The following is a 21,002-nucleotide window of genomic DNA, read 5'->3' on the forward strand; positions in this document are numbered from 1 at the left end:
GCCCTCAAAGGACTTAGAAGCCCGCTCTGGTTTGCTCCGATGAGGCATTCCCCTGTGGACCACATGGGCTAGAGGCCCTGGCCTTGAGCCACGCTGCCAGTTGGACGTGCCAATCCTTCATCGTGTGCTTGGAAAAGCCACGGCAGATCTCGCAATCTTCTTCCTTGTGCGGCGGGTGAAGACAAAGTCACTGAATGCTTGTCGTCCGTGAAAACATTCCGCAAACCGCAGCTGGTGCAGAGCTTGAAGAGGAAAGCCCCATCGTCCTCCTCTGACATGATCCGGTGCAGTGTAGGCATGATGGCCTTCTGGAAACTTTCAAAAAGAAAGCACTCAATGATTATTGCCCTTGAGGGGCGATGGAAGATGCCGAAAAACGGATCCCTGTTAATCGGATGAATAAATGGAGCACACAGGGTCGATTGAACAAAAAAAAATGTTTAAAAAGGGTTTCCTAGCCAAAAAAAGCACAAAAAACGCAGAAAGCTCTAAGAGCTAAACGCGAGGACTCCCAACACTTGAACGTGCTGTAAAAATGTGAAGATGGCTGCTAGCGGAGGGGTTTAGGGAGAGTGCAGTCATTGGCTGGGGGCAGTATGACTTTTCTTTTACTGAGGATTCCCAGCCGGACGACGGGGAACATTCATGAGCATGTGAATCCATGCCAGACCTGTCAGATACAAAAGTCAATAGAAGCCTGTCTGGGATCAAGCTCTTTAGCTCGACACCAATGACAAAATCAGAGCCACTTGCTCCTGTATTGAGCTCAAGTAGAGGGCTTACGTGCCGCCATGCCATGTTATCCTCAGAGAGGTTGAAGTGGGCTAATGATCGGAACTCAGTTAACAGGCCGCCAAGTTGAAGGATTGTGGTGAGGGGTGCCACAACTCAGGATTACTCTGGTGAAGAAAGTCAGGAATCTGCAGCAACCTGATCAGGGAGCAGACAGTCAGGTGCTGCAGTTCTGAAAACCAGACCTGGCTGGCCACCAAGGAGCTATGAAGAGGAGAGTGCAGTTGGAAGCACTCCTGAGTTTCCAGAGCGACCGATGGATCAGCGGCGAGGGAGGAAAAGCGTAAGCCTTCATGTTGTCCCAAGTGATCTCAAGAGCGTCCCCAACGGAAGACATTCTGAGCCCGTCCCTGGAAGCATAAAAAAGAAGTTTCTGGTTCATTGAGGTTGCAAAGAGAACATCAGTGTTCATCTCCCACTCCTAATTCACCGCAGATTGGCGGATGAGGGAGTCTGCAGCCACATTGATGTGACCTGGAATGTGCACAGCTTGAAGCCAGACAATGTGTTGGATAGCCCAATTCCAAATTTGGATAGCTAGGCCCACCAGAGGAGGCGACTTGGTGCCCCAGTTTGTTGATGTAGAACACTGCCACAGAATTGTCAGTGCGCATTCGAACCACACTGTTGGTCATAGAGGGTAGAAGAGCCTTGAGCGCCAGAAAAACTGCAGCTCTAGGTAAGTGATATGGCACCGCCCATCTTGGGGCATCCACAAATCGGACACCTCAAAGTGACGCACTGTCGCTCCCCACCCCAGAAGGAAAGAGTCTATAATAATCGTTACTTGTGGGCAGTGCTCTTGGAAGGAGGTTTCCATTGAAAGGTTGTTGGCGGATGACCACCACTTAAGATCCACCGTCATGCAGGATGGGACTGGAATCATCTTGGAGTCCAGATCCATAGCCTGGGACCAGCAGCTCCGAAGAGCAAGCTGAGTGCGCCTCATTTTCAGTCGTGCAAGATGTTGAGCTAACACGCAAGAGGTCATGAGGCCCAGGAGTCTCTGGAACCACCAGGCCGACATATGGTAGGACTGCAGGAAGAGCTGGCATGTGGTTGAAAGGCCTGCAATCCTGTCCTCCATCAGGAATACTCTAGTACTGACTGTATCCAAACTGAAACCCAGTAAGATCAGGTCTTGAGCAACAGTCATATGACATTTTGAGCAACTTCACTGACAGCCCAAGATGGAACAGGAACTGAAGGAGTGACTGAAGATTGGCCATTGCAGCTTGTGGGCAAGGACTGCGCAGGAGCCAATCGTCCTCCAAGTATGGATATACATGAACTCCCTGCAGTCTGAGGACTGCTGTGATGACCGCCATCATTTTCGTAAAGACACGCAGTGCCGAGCTCGGACCAAACGGTAGCACTCGATACTGGAAGTGTTCCGTTTCCACAGAGAACCGCAGATATTTTCGATGGGGGCTCTAGGTCAGGATATGCATGTAGGCATCCTGAATGTCTACTATGCTGAGCCAATCACCCTTCTGGGGAAAGCCCGCCCAGGCGACAGACAAAACCCATCAGTCTTCTGTGATGGTCTGCCATGCCTCCAGATGAGATTAAATGAAATTCGCCCTCCCACTGGAGTCTCGTACGACTGATGAAAAACAACATTTAGAGGGTTTATCAGCGGGGAGACTACCCTTTGCTGAAGAGGGGGCTGTTGACCGAGAGAAAAACGGGCCACCTTGCCTTTGCAACTAAGGCCACCAGCAGGAGCATCTGCCCAGCGTGTACAGCGGTCCTGAAAACCTCTGAAACCAGAGAAGGGCCTAGTTTGAGATCCCGACCTAAGCTGCCTTAGCTGGGGGTTTGCCAAGGACGACAATGACTTAGCAGTTTGTGTGCTTGCCTTGGTTTTGGGGAGTTCCTCATCAGTGGAGGAGTGGAATAGTTACTTACCTTCTAAGGGAAGATGAAGCACTGTGTCCTGAACCTCCTTCGAGAACTCTGTAGCATGCAGCCACGCTTGGCGAGAGATCTCTACTGCAACCATAAGACCCGAGCAGAAGTGTCAACATGATGAGCCGCGGCCTCCGGCAGGTCCTGCGCCAGAACTCCGGCATCGGATAATTAGCCCTTAAAGTCTTCAAGCTTGTAAGGAGGAAGACATTCCTGAAACTCAAAGCTCCTTCCACAGCTTGACATTAGCAGCAGCCAGGATAAGCTTGCTATTAACCTGACGCAGCTGAATAGCCGAATTGGAAAAGACGTTTTCCCAAAGGCATCAAGAAACTTGTCCTCCCTGGAAAGGATCTAAGACACTGCATTGACGGAAGTAGAGGATGGTTTAAACTGTAGCGTAGCTGCTGCCACCACCGTCGATGAGCGGAGTGGACATGCAGTCAAGGATATGTCTTCAGACGCATGTAGCTTGTAGCAAGTGTCAATTTTGTTCTCGTTTAGGTGTTGCCTGGAATGAGGTTTTTCCCAGACCTAGCAGGCTTCGGCCAGGACATCCTTTTGAAGGAACAGGTCAGTGCGCTCCTATGTCGACAGAGTAAAAGCTCCAGAAAATACAAATTCTTGTGGAGCCGGAGGCTCGGGCATTGGGATGTCTAGCAATGCCATCATATCCACAACCCGGTCGTGAAAGGCTCCAATAGAGCAGGGCGGGTCGTCGCTGTCCCGGTCCGCTTGGTCTTCATCCAGTGCTGCGGGAACAGAACCCTGATCTGCAGCATGTGGCAACTCAGGCCCAGAGGACAGGGTTGACTGCGCAATGGAAGTCTTTAGTACAGTTGAAAGTGGAGGCAGAGAAGTAGGGTGCGGTTCAGGTGGCTTAAGATACATTTCCTTGAATAAATCCTTAAAGTATGCCTTCATTGGATCAGAGTGCAGGAGCATATGAAACTTGACAAAAATGCATTCTCAGAAGAAGGCCTAAGCGCTGGAGTGGGTAGAGGCCGCTCTGAAGGGGCATACCCCCAGGTACGCAAAGAGGTTGCCAGGACGGTCCTTCACCATTTGGATCCACGTAAACCAAGGGAGCAGAGAGAGCTAAACAGTTTGTGGGAGCGGAGTCCGAGCACGTCAATCCATTGGAGGGAGGAACCAGTTTTTATCCACAAAATGTGAAAAAGGCTGCTCAGCCCCAAAAACAGGCCCCTCAGTGCCAGCCGTTGAGAACATTGGTGTGATAGAGGTAGTCAAAATGGCCACCATAGATCACAGGGTTGGATCGCCATTTTGTTAACGCCTGAGGTGAACTGCGTTACAGGTGTCAGTGAGGCCGCGGTCACCACAGGTGTATCAGGGGACTTCTGTTCCATTTTAGCCTTGTGACAAGGAACCTTGGCAGAGCCGGCACTAGCCAATCTAAAGTGCTTTGCAACCCCTTAGAGACTGCTGATGAATTAGCCCTCCAGTGAGGGAACCTTGGTGGAGCCTGTACTCGAAGACTTAAGGTGTTTAACCAGCTTCTTTGCCCACTCAGCAGGATCGGTTTGACCACAGGTCTGAGTGTGGGAAGGCCTAGGCACACCCCCTGAAGCCAGAGCCCTCGAAGGGGGCCTCCTAATCTTGCTGGTCTTCGATATAGCCCCAAGACACGGATCCTCGGGGGTAACCCCTTTACGTTTCGTCACCTTAACAGGAACCTCGAGACGGGGCTCGGTACACTTAGTTCCAGATTTGGAAACCTCAGTAGTGACACCAGTGACAACAGCCCCAGAAGTGCTGGGCTTATCTTTAGCCCCCAAAAGGGGAACCTCGGATGAAGATCTGGTCCTGGCAGCCCCTTTGCAGGGGACCTCGGAGGAAACTCCGGAGTGCCGGTCATATCCCTTTCAGGAAACCTCAGGGAGATCCCTGGTACCAGAGCTACTTGGTTCCCTCCCAGACCCAGAAGACCCCAGGACGGAGTCCCCTTGCCAGGGTGCCCTAAACAGGAACAAACTTAACGGCTGCTTCCTTTTTTCTTCAATGAACTGCTGTAAATGTGGAGGACAATCCCTGGGACACCTCCTCCCACCGGACAAGCCGACGCTGGAGTGCCCGGACGGATAGGGAGTCACAGTAGAAGCACGAGTCCCACCAGTGTTCTGGACCAAGCACTCCAGGCAGAGAGAGAGTGGGAATCCGCCCTCCCGAAAAGAACAGGACACGAATCCCAGACGCTCTGGCATAGACGGAAGAAAGACGACCGTGGAACCAAAGCAGGAAAATGAAGGACAAGGGAACAAAAAGAAAATATTCCCTAAGAAGCAAGTGTGTCCAACCACGTGGAGAAAAGGACTGACGGGCGATGGGTGGGGCAGAGGTCACCTGCGTTAAAAATAAAATGTTTTCTTTGATGCTTTAAAAGTGCTGCGGTCCTGTCCCGATGGACGGAATGTCCCACAAGTATGGAGGAAAGGGGGCGGGACATAGTATTATGAATAAATACCTTTGTTTACCGGATGATCTGGAGTTCTAATGCTCCCTTTTGCAGCAGGGCATCAACTTCTGCCTGAATGATGAGGAAATCGTCTGGAGCCATTGGATGTCCTCCACAAAGTCGGAGCCAGGCCCGCCTACTGATTATTCTATTGAATTATTATATCGTGCCAATAGTCTAAAGGATGCGTCGAAGACACAATGAATATACCAATAAATCTTGTTAACACAAGCTCTGCATAAAAGCTACCAACCAGTATGGTGGAAAAATAATCTGGGGGGACCTCGACGCACAAGGGATCATGGGTACAACTTCATGTCACAGTAGGCACAGTGTTACAGGCATGCCCAGGTCAACGTCCCTTTTAGATCTCTGAAAAAAAGAGGCAATACTCAGCAATTACTACTAGATGTCGGACTATATGTACACCATGTAATTCTAAGAAGATTCACAAGCATTTGTATTACTATCTGTGATGGTGGATTCACATTAAACAATTGGGGTAAGTAGGGTCAAAGATAACTGTTTTATGCAAATAGTGTGTATTATCTCTCCGAGCACTTATTTAAACTGATATATATATGTGCAACATAATACATGTATATTTATTTTCTTAGTATATCAATGTGATATATGTTTTGATGGATATGTGTGTGGACTAATTGTACCTTTGAGTGAGCCTCCAACCCCTTGAGCCTTGTTGAACTGAAGTGCTACTTCCCTTTATAAGAGGCTTGCCTCCCTTTTTGGTTGGGGATGTTAGTTCTCAGACCCTAGGATTTATGGTTCTAAAGCACTTAACAGGAGATTGTGCAAAAATATCAAAGCACAAAATGTGCACTTGCAGTGTTTATGCAGATCTGCAAAGAGACCAAGATGAAGAACAAATAGTTAATGACTTCATCCTGACCATCTTCATTAAATTCATAAACAACCCTCACACATCCGCTCATCAATAAGTAATCGCTACTATACTGAAGCAAGAACATTGTGCTAAGGAGCTAGACCACTGCAGAGCTACCTGCAAAAATAACTTACTCCAACTGACAGTGTGCTTCATGATGGAAGCTGGCCACAACCCACAGTGTCAATGAAACAGTGTCACCGTTTACCCTCACTCTGTAAAGGCTGCCGATGTTTTCTCCATTGATGGGATACAGAAATTACATTTATGCATACTGCTTTTGTTTTATGGAGATAATACTGTCCAAAACAAGTGTCTCTGCCTAGTATGATTAAGAGAAGTTCTTTAATTATTTAGATGTAAGGAAAGTTCTCTCTATGTTGAAGTGGTCCATGGATCCCAAATCTGGATGGGGATATATAACGTTGTTAATGAATATCAATGAGGATTTCAGGATGAAGCAAATTACTTAAACCTGGCCAGTAGCTTGCAAGTTGAAATAAGGTTTCATGTAACCTCTTCAATGACTGACTTTCTAAGGGGGAGAGTATTTGTGCAGCAAAAATTAAATACCCAAAATGCACCCTGAACCTACTAGCAAGCAGAACTGGCTAAGCAGAAAACTAAAATGTAAGTTAGCGGACTTGGATGCATGAAATACATTATCAGTATTAACAGGAGTCACTTCTGCAGCAGTGTCTGCCACATAATCTGAATGTTAAAGTGAAGAAAACAGATGTATAAAGTCTTATGTGACAGTGTTGGGATAGAACGGGAAAGGAGCAGGCAAGGGCAAAATTGCCATTTTATGTTTTGACCACTCATTGGCGCTAAAGCACCCACTATAAACCCAAACTATTGCATTAGAGTACAGCTAGGGAAAATGGCATATGAGGAGGAACAGAACGATTGTAGGTGTTCTTTGGTTATTTACCCACCCATTGACTGCCCAAAGCCATGCTAATCTCTATGGTAATTCCCACACAATTCCTACCCCTCAATACCCCAGAAACATCCTCCTTTGATCGGAGCTATCTTTATCAAGTCTTCCCATCAAACTCTGAAGTGCCTGCAAGTGTTTTTTTAAAGCAGTCTTCTGAGAGTTAATGACTTAATTGGAGCTGTAAAGACATTACTGGTGTAATAAAAAGGTCTTAACCAGGTCTGCCTCCAGCCACTCAATGTATATGCAGTGTGTGTCCTTCTGTGAAGTATTGTTATAACAAGCATTGGCAAAGCCAGCAGTTTTGGCTTGTGTATATGTATTTGTAAGGCAATGCTATTATTTACCCAGGTACTTGCACCATTTTCCAGCTGCTACCATCGATGGCCAGTTAAATTATTCACCCCAAACCTCATATTCCCATTCAAGTGATTGCACTTGGAATTCCATTTCATAGGCCTTTCATTAAGCTACACAGCATTTGGTACTAAGCAAAACGTTGTATATATTTATGACCATTTTGAAATCTTACATGCTGAGAACAAGGTTTTCCTCCTGGAGGAAACGCTACGGGAAAATGTACAGCACGATGAGGTGGTAGCATTTTCTTCTTCTTCAGGACACAACTCAACCAATGTGCTGTGATGCATCGCTTCCTCTCTCTCATGGCCTAGCAAATCAAAAGATTAAAATTAAAAGAAAGCACAATACGGTTTAGTGCACAGAATCTTTAACTGGCTACTAATGCAAAACAATTGAGCATTCATCTCAAAACACACTCTTCCTTGGCACGTACATGCAGCCAGAATAAGTAACCAATCCCTATTATTGTGGTAGTGGCAACCAGAAACATTCATGTTCCATGTAGAAATGTAGAATAAAAATATAAACCTAAACTAGAGTAATGTAAAATGAACCCCACAATAATTAGAAGACACTTGAAACATCCAATGTAAACATGTACAAAACTCATGCCTCATAGGGAAGATCAAGTACATTAGGGGTGTCCAACTCAGCCGGCCTGGTTGAGAATCAAAAGCATCTCTCACTGGCTGCACAACTTATTCTATGCAAATTGTAAGTATAACACACAGTAGGGGCTAGGGGACATTTATGGCAGTTTGTGTAAGAGAACAGTGCACGCAATGCGAACCACAAAGGAGGGTTCAAGTGGGGATTTCTCCTCAAGAACGTCTAAAAGCCCATTTTCAAGGACAAATTGGATAAAAAGCCATAGGGTAAAACGTTCTGTAGCAGAAGACATGCAATAGTGCAGTAATTCAAATTCCAGATTACCCCCTTTCTCGGGGGGATAGCTCAGGGGCAATGTGCTCGCCTTGTAAACAAGACGACATGGAGCAAAACAGGTTTGATCACCGGGTCAGCGCTTAGAAACCTCTGGGTATTAAGCGCGTTATAAATAACCTATCATATCATACCAACAGTATACTAGATCATTTTCACAAAGCAAATAACTGATGTGCCCATCAAAAAACAAATCTCTACTTGTGTCATATCATCAATGAAGCAGGGTCAGATGTGTTGCCATTACCAAGCTGGGGAAAATGTCAGCAGCAATTACACCATCTGAAAGCAAGGTGTGCAACTGTTGTATCTCGATTTGTAACTTTAATTTTGTGGTTTAAGTGTAGTATTCAGGTTTTTTGTCCAGGTATAATACGATGCTACACCATCAATTCGCGCAAGACTCCTAAAGAACAACGAGCTGGCAGTATGATAATGATGGCAGATTCCGCAGTGTTTCAGATACTGCACATGCTTTGGGAATGTTTTCCATGTAATGGTATGTTCGTTACATTTTCACTTGCCACTCCATCATTTACCTTGCTTTAATATCCAATTCTTTAAGGCAGTTTTATATTTTCCTCCCAGAAGGTCTGGGAACACAATGGTGACAAACATCGCTCTTGTGATACAGACATTTTAGAAACTGCCACAGAGGACCCTTTATTTTCTCCCATTGTTCTGCAATGTGTACTGTCCATGTGGATGGGCAGAAGATGCTCCAGTGGCATGATACAGCCAGCAGGCCTCGTATTTGACACTGTTGATGTAAACCTACAAACTAGTAGAGCAGTAGCAGACCAAAACTAGTAAGTCTCAAGATGGATGAGTAGAAAGGAAGTTACTTACCTGTAACTGTTGTTCTCCAGCATGGGTCTGGCATGGATGTACAAGCTCATGAATATTCCCTGTCGTCAGATTGGGAATCCTCGGTAAAAGAAAACACATTTTGTTTCATTTATAACCAGTCCTCCTATAAACCAATCACTGAGCTCTGGGTCATACTGCCACCAGCCAATGACTGCCCTCTACCCAAGCCCCTCCTCTGGCAGCCATCTTCGGATTTGGTAGCACATAAAGTGGCCGCAGTGGGGCAGGCGGGAGTGTTCGCATGTGAATCCATGCTAGACCCATGCTGGAAAACAACAGTTACAGGTAAGTAACTTGTTCCTTCTCCAGCATGGGGTCTGGCATGGATTCACATGCTCATGAATAAAGAATACATAGCAGTACATACATGCACAACCACGGGAGGTTGCAATGCTCAACAGAAGCAATCTCTTACCTCCTTACCAAGCTCACCTTCAAGCGAACAGGTTGCGCAGCACTGCTTGGCAGACTCTAGACTCCTCCCTAAATCCCTGTCGACGCAGTAGAATTTCGTGAAGGTGTGCGTCGACCTCCACGTAGCAGCCCTGCAAATGTCCAGCAGGGGCACACCAGACAGGAACGCCGTTGTAGATGCGATCGCTCTGCTAGAATGGGCTCTCGGACGGCCAGGCAGCGGTCGGTTTGCCAACCGGAGATAGTGAGCGATACACCTGGAGAGCCACCTGGAAATGGAAACCTTGGACAGGGCCTTCCCATGGTTCAAAGACCAAAGTTCACAACAAGCTGCAAAGATTTCCGGAAATTCTTTGTGCGGGCCACAAAACGTCAGCACTCTAGCCACATCCAGCGAGTGCAAAGTCCTTTCAGCCAACGACAAAGGCGTCGGAAAAAACACAGGCAACACCAAGGGCTTGTGGAGGTAAAATTCTGACGGAATCTTGGCCATGAAGGAGGGGTGCGTCCGCAGCACCACCCTCGTCTCGTGGAAAGTCAAGTAAGGCTACTTGCATGAAAGGGTCTGGATCTCACCTATTCATCTTGCAGAGGTGATGGCCACGAGGTACACTGTGTTCCAAGACAGATACTTGAGCGGAGCTGAATGCATCGGCTCGAATGGGGGCCCCCCCCCATGAGCCTAGTCGGCACCACTTTGAGTTCCCAAGCCGGGGGTGGAGCCTTCAGCGGCAGGAACGAGCCGAACAGTCCGTTGATGAACTCTTTGACCACAGTGAAGACTGTCCCGGAGACCTGGTGTAGCGGAAGATAGCTGCCAGATGTACCTTGATGAGGCGTGATCCAGTGCCAATTTAGCCAATGACAGTAAATACAGAAGTATTTGAGGGGCTGTGACCCTCACAGGGTTGATCTTCTGCGAACGGCACCAAATAGCGAATCGCTTCCATTTGTGCCCGCAGCATTTTAAAGTAGATGATGCCCTGGCCGAGTATCTCCTTGCAGTGCACTGGGAGATTGAAGCCCCAAACTCTAATGCTCCAGGAGCCAGGCCTTCAGGTTCAGAGACCGCGGGTCGTGGTGCAGAATTGCGCCTCCTTCCCTGGCGAGAAGATCCGCGACCACTGGCAGCTTGACTGGAGGGGACACTGACATGCTGAGAAGGTCCAGGTACCAGATCTGCCTTGGCCACACTGGTGCCACGAGGATCATCCTGCACCGGTACCGTCTGAGTTTACTGATGACTCGAAGTAGTAGCAGCAACGGAGGGAACGCATACAGAAACAGGTCTTCCCAAGGGAATGAGAATGCGTCCCCCATACTCCCCGGCTGGGGGAACCTACTGGCGAACCTCCAGCACTTGGTGTTCATCGGTGTCGCATTTGAGGAAAAGGTTGTCCACTTGATCCTGCCGAAGCTCCCACTCGTGGCAAGAGCGCAGCTCCCTGCTGAGAGAGTCGGTGACTGTTATTTACTCCTGCCAGGTGAAACAGAATAAGGAACATCCCCTGGGTGATGGCCCAGTGCCATAAGTCCTGCGCCACTTTGTAGAGCGCAGGAGATCTGGTGCCCCCTTGTTTCCGGATGTAAAACATTGTGGTGATATTTTCTGTGAAGACCCTCACCACTTTGCCCTTGAGGGATGGCAGAAATGACTTGAGGGACCAAAACAGCGCCCGCAGTTCCAGAACGTTGATGTGTAGCATCTCCTTCTCCGGCAGCCACAGGCCTCTGGCGTGAAGACGTCCGGTGGGCTCCCCATCCATCCAGGGAAGTGTCGGTCGTGACCATCTCCTGGTAGGGGGGGCTCTGGAAATCCGTGCCTCCGGCGATATTTGAGCGCATGCCTCACCACCTTATCATTCGACAGAACTCCTTGTCGAGAGTAATCCTGTCCTGGAAGCCTCCGGACACCAGGACACAACAGGCGTCGAGTAATTCCTGCAGTGGGCGCATCCGCAACCAGCAGAGCCAAATCAGCTATATGCAGGATATCATGCCGAGTAGAGACTTGATGTCCTCACCGTGGCGACCTTCAATGCCAACAGACGTTGCACTTTGCCCAAGATGGCCGATATCCTGGATCCCAGGAACAGCGCGTCCTGCGATGGAGTCAAGCAGGACTTTGCATAATTCACAGAGAACCCCAGTTCCGTCAGCAGTCGGACGGTCTTCGCCATGTGGTCGACTGCAATGTCCTTTGACATGGCCCGGATGAGCCAGTCGTCCAGGTAACGGTACACATGGATCCCTTGCAGTCATAGATGGGCCGCCACTGGAGACAGGCACTTGAACACTGTGGGCGCAGACTTCAGTCCGAAGGGAAGAGCCTTGAACTGGTAATGCTTCCTCTGAACGAAGAAGCGCAGGAACTTAGTGTCCTTTGTGTATAGGGACGTGGAAATACGCGTCCTCGAGATCCAACAATGACCGAAAATCAGCGTGACCATCCTGAACTTCTGGGACTTTATGTTTTTGTTTAGCGTGGGTCGAGGATGGGCTTCCAGCCCCTGGTCTTCTTTCTTACGAGAAAGTACCTGGAGTAAACTCTGGAGCCCTGGAGTTGCTTTGGAACTAGCTCTATCGCCCCTTTTTTTAACATGGCCCGAACTTCCAGCAGCAGCTGAGGTATGTGTTGTACGTGTCAGGCTACTGGTGGCATACGCAGACATTTCTGTTGGAACTCTAAAGTGTGTCTGTGGGCGAGAGCGTCCAACATGCATCGATCAGTGGAGATGGTCTCCCACACGCTGATCAAGTTCGCCAGCCGGCCTCCCACCAGGGTGCAGGGGTGGGGGCCCAACATCCTGGCCGGTACAGTCCTGCTTGGCAGTCGGCGTGCTGCCCTGGGAAGCTTGGTGACGACGGCGGCCACCGCTGAAGACATTGGAGCGACCCCTGTTGGCTTCCTGGGTCGAGGAGCGGGAGGGTTGGCGGTAAGAGAAAGAGTCCCTTCCAAAAACCTTAGAAGACCTGCAAGACTTCCCCTCCGGATGAAGGAAAGGACGGCCGGTGTTGTTGCAGAGTGCCCAAGGCACGGGCCGTCTCCATGACGGCCTTGATAGCCTGGATGGATTCATCGACTGCCTTCCCGAACGAGTTGTCTCCGTCGAACGGCATGTCCAGGACTCTCGTCTGGACCTCCTGCCTGAAGTTGCTAGCTTTGGGCCAGCCACGACGGTGAAGGCAAACGCTGTTGCCTATCTGGCGGGACCCCGTGTCTGCAATGTCTAGTGCCACAGTGATGGCGTGGGCTGACCCAACCTCGCCTTCCTGGAGACTCTCAAAGCCTCGACCCGCTTGTCAACGGGTAGAAAATCCAGGAGCGGAGCCATCTTGTACCAAAGCTCCCGGTCATATCTGGTTGCGATCACCAAGGCGTGGCCGCTTTCACCGTCGTCGCTGCAGAGTAGATTACCTTTCTACCAATGGAATCCACAATTTCTTGTCCTCGTTGTCTGGGGGTACAGATGAAGACAATGAACTCGGCTACTTCTTCCTGGCGGCTGCCGAGACCATCAAGTCCAGCGACGGTTGAGACCGCTGGCACTTGGGCGCAGATTCTGGCACCCAGTGCTTTTTCTCAAGCCGGTCTCTCTTCGCTGGGTCTGAAGCATGGTTCTTCAGCAGAGCCAGCCCCTCGTCCCAGAAATCGTCCAGGAGCGGTACAGGCTCGTCTTCCTCTTTGTCTCCCGGCGTTGGTACAGGAAACCCTCCTCCTCCGGGGTGAGCTGAAAAAGCTCCAGACGCCCAGGCAATGATGGAATTAAAAGATCCCACTTCATCTGGTGGAGAAGCTCTTGGTGCCGATGATGCAGGGTCTCCCAGTCCTGCGTCATCGTCCGGATCAGTCATCACAATGTCCGTCCCCTTACCCCTAGGCAGGGGAGGGCAGCGACAGTTGGAATTGAGGGGTAGGGTGTCTCCTCTTCTTTGCTGGTGGCTGCCCCGCTGTCAACAGGGTCACTGGTGGTGCCCCTGGAGCTGGCAGAGCCTTCCGCAATCTCCTCTCAATCTCTGACACCAGTGTGTGGAGTGTCGAGAGGATATCCTGCGACAAGTCTCTAGGGGGCACCTGGGGAACAGGGTCACTGGGCCCAGCGCCCATGTCGTAACCATCTCTAGCGGGCATCTCTTCGACGTTCCCATCGTCACCACCGTGGATGGTGTGGACGGACAACCTCTCCTCCTTGTCGGATGAAGAAATGTCTGTGTCTTGGAGTTCTTCTCCCCCCCCCCTTTCTTCGGGTCCCGAGGGGCTGGTCTCGGGCTGAGGTCTGGCATCCTCTTCTCCGGAGTCTTTCTATCGGCTTGAACGCAGATTCTCTCTGGCCGGGAGAGAGACACTGGCTGCCGCTGGGGCATCCTGGAAAGGTGTCAGTCCCTTTTGCCTTCAAAAGGGAGGTCACTACCATCTCGATCGAGGAGGATGATTTGGCCTGGACCACCTGGGCCTTCACAGGCAGGTCAGCCATCTTGGCCTTCACAGGCAGCTCGGACACCTTGTCCTGCTTGGCCTTCTCCTTCACAGGCAGCTCGGACACCTTGACTTGCTTGGCCTTCTTCACAGGCAGCTCGGACACCTTGTCTTGTTTGACCTTCTCCGGTGTTTACCGCAGCTTCCCTGGGGTAGCTGCCTTCCTCTTAGATGAAGAGCTGGAGCGGTGGCTGAAGATCGAGGCTGATAAAAACGATGAACACGCCCTGACCGCTGTGGGTCCCGCAGGATCTGCGACCCAGACGGAAGCAGACTTGCAGTGCTTGGCCTTGTGTTGTGCCCCCACGGATGGAGCGCCCTCAAAGGCACTCAAGTTGGCTGGATCCGGAAGAGGCATACCCTGAGAATCACCCGGGTTAGAGGCCCTGGTCTTGAGCCATACCGCCAACCGGATGTGTCAATCCTTCATCGTGCACTTGGTGAAGCCACGGCAGATCTCGCAATCATCATCATGCGCCGGGTGTAGACAATACAGACACTGGGAATGCTGGTCATCCAAAAAAACATTCCACAAACCGCAGCTGGTGAACAGCTTGAAGAGGGAAGCTCCGTCCTTCTCTGACATGACCCGGCGCGGTGTAGGCCTCAAAGACTTCTGGAAGCTTCCACGAAGAACACTCGACGATTGAAATATACCAAAAAAACGGTCCCCGTTAATCGGAAGGATAAGCGATGGAGCACACGGGCTCAAATGAACCGAAAACAGACAAAACCGTGAAAGAAAAAAAACGCAGAAAGCTCCAAGAGCAAAATGCGAGGGCTCCCAACTCTTGAACGTGCAGTAAAAATCTGAAGATGGCTGCCAGTGAAGGGGCTTAGGTAGAGGGAATTCATTGGCTGGGAGCAGCACGACCCAGAGCTCAGTGATTGGTTTATAGGATAAATAAATACAGTTTACATAAGAAACAAACTTTTCTTTTACCGAGGATTCCCAGCCTAACGACGTGGAATATTCATGAGCAGGTGAATCTATGCCAGACCCTATGCTGGAGAAGTAATGTTCTTGCCCCTTCACTGTTTTGGAGATTTATCAAGTGTCCTGTGGGGAGGGCTTTGAAAAGAAAAGAAACTGCAGTGTTAGGCAGGCGTATCCCAGTACCATGTAAATTATGAGTGGGTTTCTATAATGTGGTGCTGGGAGAGAGTCCTGTGAGCCACTATCGAGTTAACCATACCTCAGGTTGTCGAGAAAAGGGTTCTGCCACACTGCCCTGTCCACGGACCAGACCAACATCATCGTGGAGTTTCTGGATCCTCTCCAGACCCAGAATTCAGGTACTAACAAGCAGTGCACACCATGGCTCATTGCAGCGTTTCACAGCTAGCAGAGGTGTCCATATAGATTGATTGCAAGAATTATGTGATGAAATCCATGCAAAGCATTTGGAAGTCACTAAAATGAAAATTGAAAAGCCAAAACTGAAAGAAGCACTAGGCGCAACCATGAGCTTGGTATTGGCTGACAGCACTCGGGGCAATCCGGAGCAATGAAATACAATGGGGACCGAAGTAATTCAGTATTCTATTTTACTATTCAGTTTCTGATTCGACCAACATTTTTCACGTGATAAGGCCAACATAGGGTATATAATCAGCCATCTGAAGTGGTAATTTTGTGGCCTGGGAGACTCCATATGTGACCACACAGAGGACTTTGCTGAATTGTAAAAGCCTTTCCTGGAAATATTTAAGACTCTGAATCAAGTCTCAGGAGCGCAAAGCCAACTGCTAGATATTAAACAGGGCACTCAAAACATAATCGTCTATGGAACAAGTTACTTACCTGTAACTGTTGTTCTCCACCATGGGTCTGGCATGGATTCACATGCTCATGAATATTCCCAGTCAGGCTGGGAATCCTCAGTAAAGAAAAATTCGAGGGGACTGGATCCTCCAACGTATTCCATATCTATGACAGTAATCACCACAGCTGTGCTGCTTCGGAAAATCTTTCGGCGTCTGCGTCCTGCGTCGATGACGTCGATACGCCACCCTCGAGGACCTCCTCCGACGGCCGACGTCACCAGATGTTATAAGTAGGACGCACGCCGCCCGTAGCCTCAGTTCCGTTTTTTCGGCGAACGTGTTCGCTTCGGGAATCTCGGCGCACCTCGACTCTTTGGAGTTTGTTATCTCGGTTCTTCGAACCTGTTCGTTTTGTGAAGTTTCTTCTTCGTGAAGGTCTACCTCGTCTTCCACCCCGCGTCCGTGTTTTAAGAAGTGTGGGGGACTGTGGGTCCAAGATGTTGGTGACAGACTCGCACAACGCCTGCCTCTGGAGCCTCGAGGAGGCCCATGACACGGATGACTGTGTCGACTGCCAGTCGCTCACGTCCAAAGCCTTGCGGGAGCGCAAGAAGAAGTTGTCGGTAGGTAAGGTGTCCAAGCCACGGAAGTCGAGGTCTGCGGGGCTTTTGAGGGGGGAGACTCTCCGCATCGTCGTCGGAAGTCCAGTGGGTCTCGGTCCCTGAGTCGGTCTCGCCACTCCTCTGCCTCTTCGAGGCACTCCCGGAAGCGCCGTCATCGGTCGCCTTCCCCGTCCTCATCCGAGGAATCCGCCCAGGCTGTCGAGGGACACGCTCGGGGCTCCGGCCTCGAGGCCTGTGTCGACGCCATTGATGCTGCATTCGGTGTCGACGCCGATTCACTCGACGCCCTCAATGCCTTTCGAGGCTGTGTCGACGGGGGAACCGCGGGGCTCGGTGGAACCACCTAGAAAGGCTCTGGCCAAGGTCACGCATGGCTTTGGTTCACATTCTGGGCCTTCTTACCGCCATCTTGAGTTTATTTCAGAGGTGGATGAAGGCTCTGATGATGGCATGGTTCCTACTACGGTGCCTGACGAGATTCTCTCGGGCCATAGCCAATTTGAGGCAGTCCCTGCACGATGCTAGTGGGCTGGACACTTCTCCGGAGGTGGAGTTTTGTAGGCCTGAGCCTGGCACTCATGCCGACTGTGATGCTGGAAATGCATCAGGGGGACAGGGCCTCTGAATCCTTGTCCTTTACTGCCTTTTATCGTGTGTTCTGTCATGTTTTCTGCCCATGAGTCCATTTGGGACTCCTGGCAGTGCAGCTCTCTTTTGGTTTGGTGAACAGACCCATGGGATACCCTTATGGCACCCATGGGTAGGGGTACAACCCTGTACCCCTAGTGTATGTTTTTGGGCACCTGTGGGTGGCCCACAGAGCAGGGTATGGGCTGGTGGCAGCTCCATGCTGAAATTGACAGGTGCTCTGGGTGTCCTCCATTTTGGGATACCCAGGCCCTGCCATTGGAATCAGTTGATTCCTGATGGAAAACAAGATGGCCCCTGTGGCCTCTTGCTTTCTATTGCCTCTTACCTTGTTTTCCCAAAGTCCTGGGAAGCCCTGACTCTGTCCCTTCCCCCTGACTGGCTGTTGGGTGGAAGTTCCATATATGGTGTTGTTGTGAAGGCCCAGCTAGACTGACTGGAGCCTTCCCATTCACTGTATGTTGTGGGTACCTCCTGTGGGTGGGACCTGGGTGAATGGAGTGTGTGACCAATATACACTCCTTGTTGTGGTTGTCTGGTTTCTGGCATGAGAGACAAAGACTGAGACAGCCCTGCCCGAAACTGGCCTGAATGCAGTGTGTAGTGTTGAATGGCTGGGTACTTGTCCCAATCCACATTCCTTGTTGTGAGTGTCTGAAAGGGAGGAGTGTGGCCTGAATGCACTGTGTGCCTGATTGGCTGACTGACTGCATGAATGCCCTTCTGTGTGATTGGCTGCTGTGTGTGTGCCAGCAGTGTGGATGAGAGACAGAATAGTATATCTGGGGACCTCTCACCACTGGAAATTGTTCAGAAGCGTTCAGAAGCTGAGTCTCCACTCAAGAGTAACTGGAACTGCTGATCCTCGACGTCCAGCTGGAAGAAGAAGACTTGCTGCTGCATTTGCTTCGACAGATCTGAAGGTTGCCGAATTCGTCGAGGACTGACCCGAGAGAGGACCTGGTAAGGCGCCCTCTTCCCGTGCTCCGAGGGATCATCGAGCACCGCTACATCTTCACCGAAGCGCCCTGGAAGTCAGACCCTCGAAAGGCTGCCGACCCGAGACGGGACCGCCTAGGAGATCGAAGTGAAGCACCCGGACATCGACGCCGTCGAAGTCCATTGCCGCCGACCAGGGTTCGCAGGTTTGTGTAACCGCTGGAGGCCCGTCGAAGTTGTGTTGCCCAGCCGTGGGAACCACTTGACGCCGTGCCGCCGACGACCGGAGCCGTCCGCTCCTTTGCCTAAGAACATTCAATCGAAGGACTCCGTCGACCGCTTATCCTGCCGGAGAAAGTCGAGGACGACCAACGCGCCGAGGAGAAACCTGCCGGTGGGTTTCCCGCCACCCAACGACCTCAAAGACTCGGACGACCCGACGCCCTTGCTGGGCTTCCGTCTCTACAATCTTTGCGGTCCAGAACTATTGTCATCGAGGTGCCCCGCACACCTCCGCCTTGCAGGACGCCCCGACGCCGACGAGCACCGCTCGGACGAAGCTGCCGCCTCTTCGACATCGTTCTACCTCGTTTGTCGACGCCCCGTGCCTCCCGCTTGAAAGGGAAGGCATTCAAGAAGGGCCGTCGATTCCCCGTCGCCGAACCCCGAGGTCTTCGACGTTTCTCGACGCCTCTCGACGATCTGTGACTCCCGCTTGAAAGGGGGTCGCTCAAGAAGGATCTGTCGACGCCTCTTCTAAGAACTCGACTCCACCAGGTACATTGGGGGGGTAAAAACATTATAGGAGGGAATAAGACTATTGAACAATATATGGACTGGGCTTGTGTTATATCTCTTTATTTTACAGGTTGCCCAGGTGGGGGGATCTCCACACAGAACTGTGTCCAGTAGCGAGGGCCAGTCTTCGGCCTATTGTTTCAACCATCTGTTATCTCTCCTCTCTCTATTGCTGGTTTCCTTCTTATTGATCTGCGTGCCATTTTTACAGTATTATGAATGCACTTTAATGAGGTCTAATATTAGTGGTACCACTTTAGAATTGTAGATATTTACCATTATTGATTTTCCTGAGCACAAAGTGCGTTGTTGTGATAAGTGTACATGACCCTTGAATATTAATTATATAAAGACTGTTTTCAGTAATACAGTGTGTGGACATTCCTTTGTGGGGGCTCGGGGATTCACTGTACTTAAGAACCAGCCTGCATCACCTCCTGAGAAGCTAGGCCTTGATTGCTCGTCCATAGCTACCATAATAGAGAATCTTGGCTGGGGTCCTCTGTGCCTCTCCTCTACCATATAGAGAGCGGAAGTACAGACCCCCCACCGGTCTTGACAAGCTGGTGGCAGCGGTGGGATGCTTATGGTTTTAAGACTCAGTGTATAACCGTGCCACTTACAAAATATCCGCACTTTATTAGATTAAGGTTTGGGTGTGTTCCAAATAACTGCATTACAAGCAATGGAGCCCATTGCGAATGGTAAATTGACTAGGATGAGCTTAGAGGCTCTCCAGAGTGCTTGTGAAGCCAGGGAGTTAGACTTTGTGGATAAGTCTAGGGCTGAGCTAATAGCTGCCCTGGTGGACTACCAGACTGATGGTGAAACACTTGATGAAGGGGGAGATGCAACCAGTGAGGACTCTGCCCCTGGGGTTGTCGCTGAATCTGTTTCTGGGAATGCCACCATTCCTGCTGCCTCTGTTCCAAACCCCAGCAATTCCATGGAACTTGAGTTATTAAGGATGAAATTGGCCTTTGAATATCGCAAGTTGGAAATAGAAGCTGAGCTTAAGAAAGAGGAGCTGGCACAGCAAGTGGAACTCAAGAATAGGGATCTTGCGCTCAAAGACAAGGACACTGAATGTCAGAGAATCCAGCTAGAGAAAGCTAGAGTGGAGACTTCAGCTAAAACCAGTGAAAGTGTCAGGTCCCCAGCCACCAAGTTTATGAAAGACTTGGTTGGTGTGTTTTTGGAGGGTTCAGATATCCTCCAATGGATTGAAGCGTTTGAAATGGCTTGTGCAATTCATGATGTGGATAAAAGAGATTGGGCTAAGTGTTTGTTAAGCAGAGTGCCTCAAACTGGATATGACTGTATTCTGAAGCTGAGTGTGGAAGAAAGGGGTCAGTATGAGTGTATGAAGTCTGCTTTAATTGCCAAGTTTGGCAAGACACCTACCCAATATCTTAAAAGGTTCAGGGATTTTAAGAAAAGAGAGAATATGTCTTGGGTTGACTGGGTGAGTGCTGCGCACATGAACATGATGGGGTGGATTGATGGTTACAAGGTGAAAACTTTTGCTGAATTATCCCACCTGTTGTTTTTTGAGCATTTTTCTGAAACCTGTTCACCAGAGCTGCGTCAGTATGTGGCTGACCAGAACATTTTGGACCCCTTTAAGCTGGCTAGGTTGGCTGACAAGTGGGTCTCCCACCGGGTGTCCCCTAAAGACTCCAGTGGGAAGGACAAGGACAAAGAAAAGGGGACCTCTCAGAAAGCTGAGGAGTCCCAAAAGCAATCACAGTCGGGTAAACCAAAACCTTCCTCTCCTAAGACCCAAAAACCTAGTGGGGATTAGTCATCTGTGGGTGGGAATAAGAGTAGTGGTCCACCTGCTGCAAAGCAGGCTCCCAGTGGTTCCAGTACCGTACCCCGCACTCCTGGCACTTGTTGGGACTGTGGGGCCCTGGATCACAAAAGGGGTGACTCCAAGTGTAAAGGTAAGGCACTTGGAGTACAGGCGGTCAGCCTGAGCTACCCTTACCCCATGCCTGAGGTGGAGGCCACTGTCCTCCCCTCCTCTACAGGAATCACCTTTGGTGCTCCTGTAGAGATTTCCTTAGTGTCCCTTGGGGCCTGGGACCAGTACGCGGAAGTACTGGCGACTATCCCACAGAACACCCGTAGGT

General features: G+C 50.1%; 1 protein-coding gene across 1 annotated transcript in view; it reads right to left on the bottom strand.

Annotated features, from left to right (window-relative positions):
* The window catches only part of PAXIP1 (PAX interacting protein 1), a 584,896-nt gene that overhangs the window by 302,376 nt on the left and 261,518 nt on the right, over positions 1-21,002 (bottom strand). Inside the window, exon 10 of the mRNA XM_069647937.1 lies at positions 7,559-7,696. Within this exon, the coding sequence (XP_069504038.1) occupies positions 7,559-7,696 (138 nt within the window). The remainder of the gene's footprint in view (positions 1-7,558; positions 7,697-21,002) is intronic.

Source organism: Ambystoma mexicanum, chromosome 2q, assembly GCF_040938575.1.
Source record: "Ambystoma mexicanum isolate Mex_15411 chromosome 2q, UKY_AmexF1_1, whole genome shotgun sequence".
Taxonomy (NCBI): Eukaryota; Metazoa; Chordata; class Amphibia; order Caudata; family Ambystomatidae; genus Ambystoma; species Ambystoma mexicanum.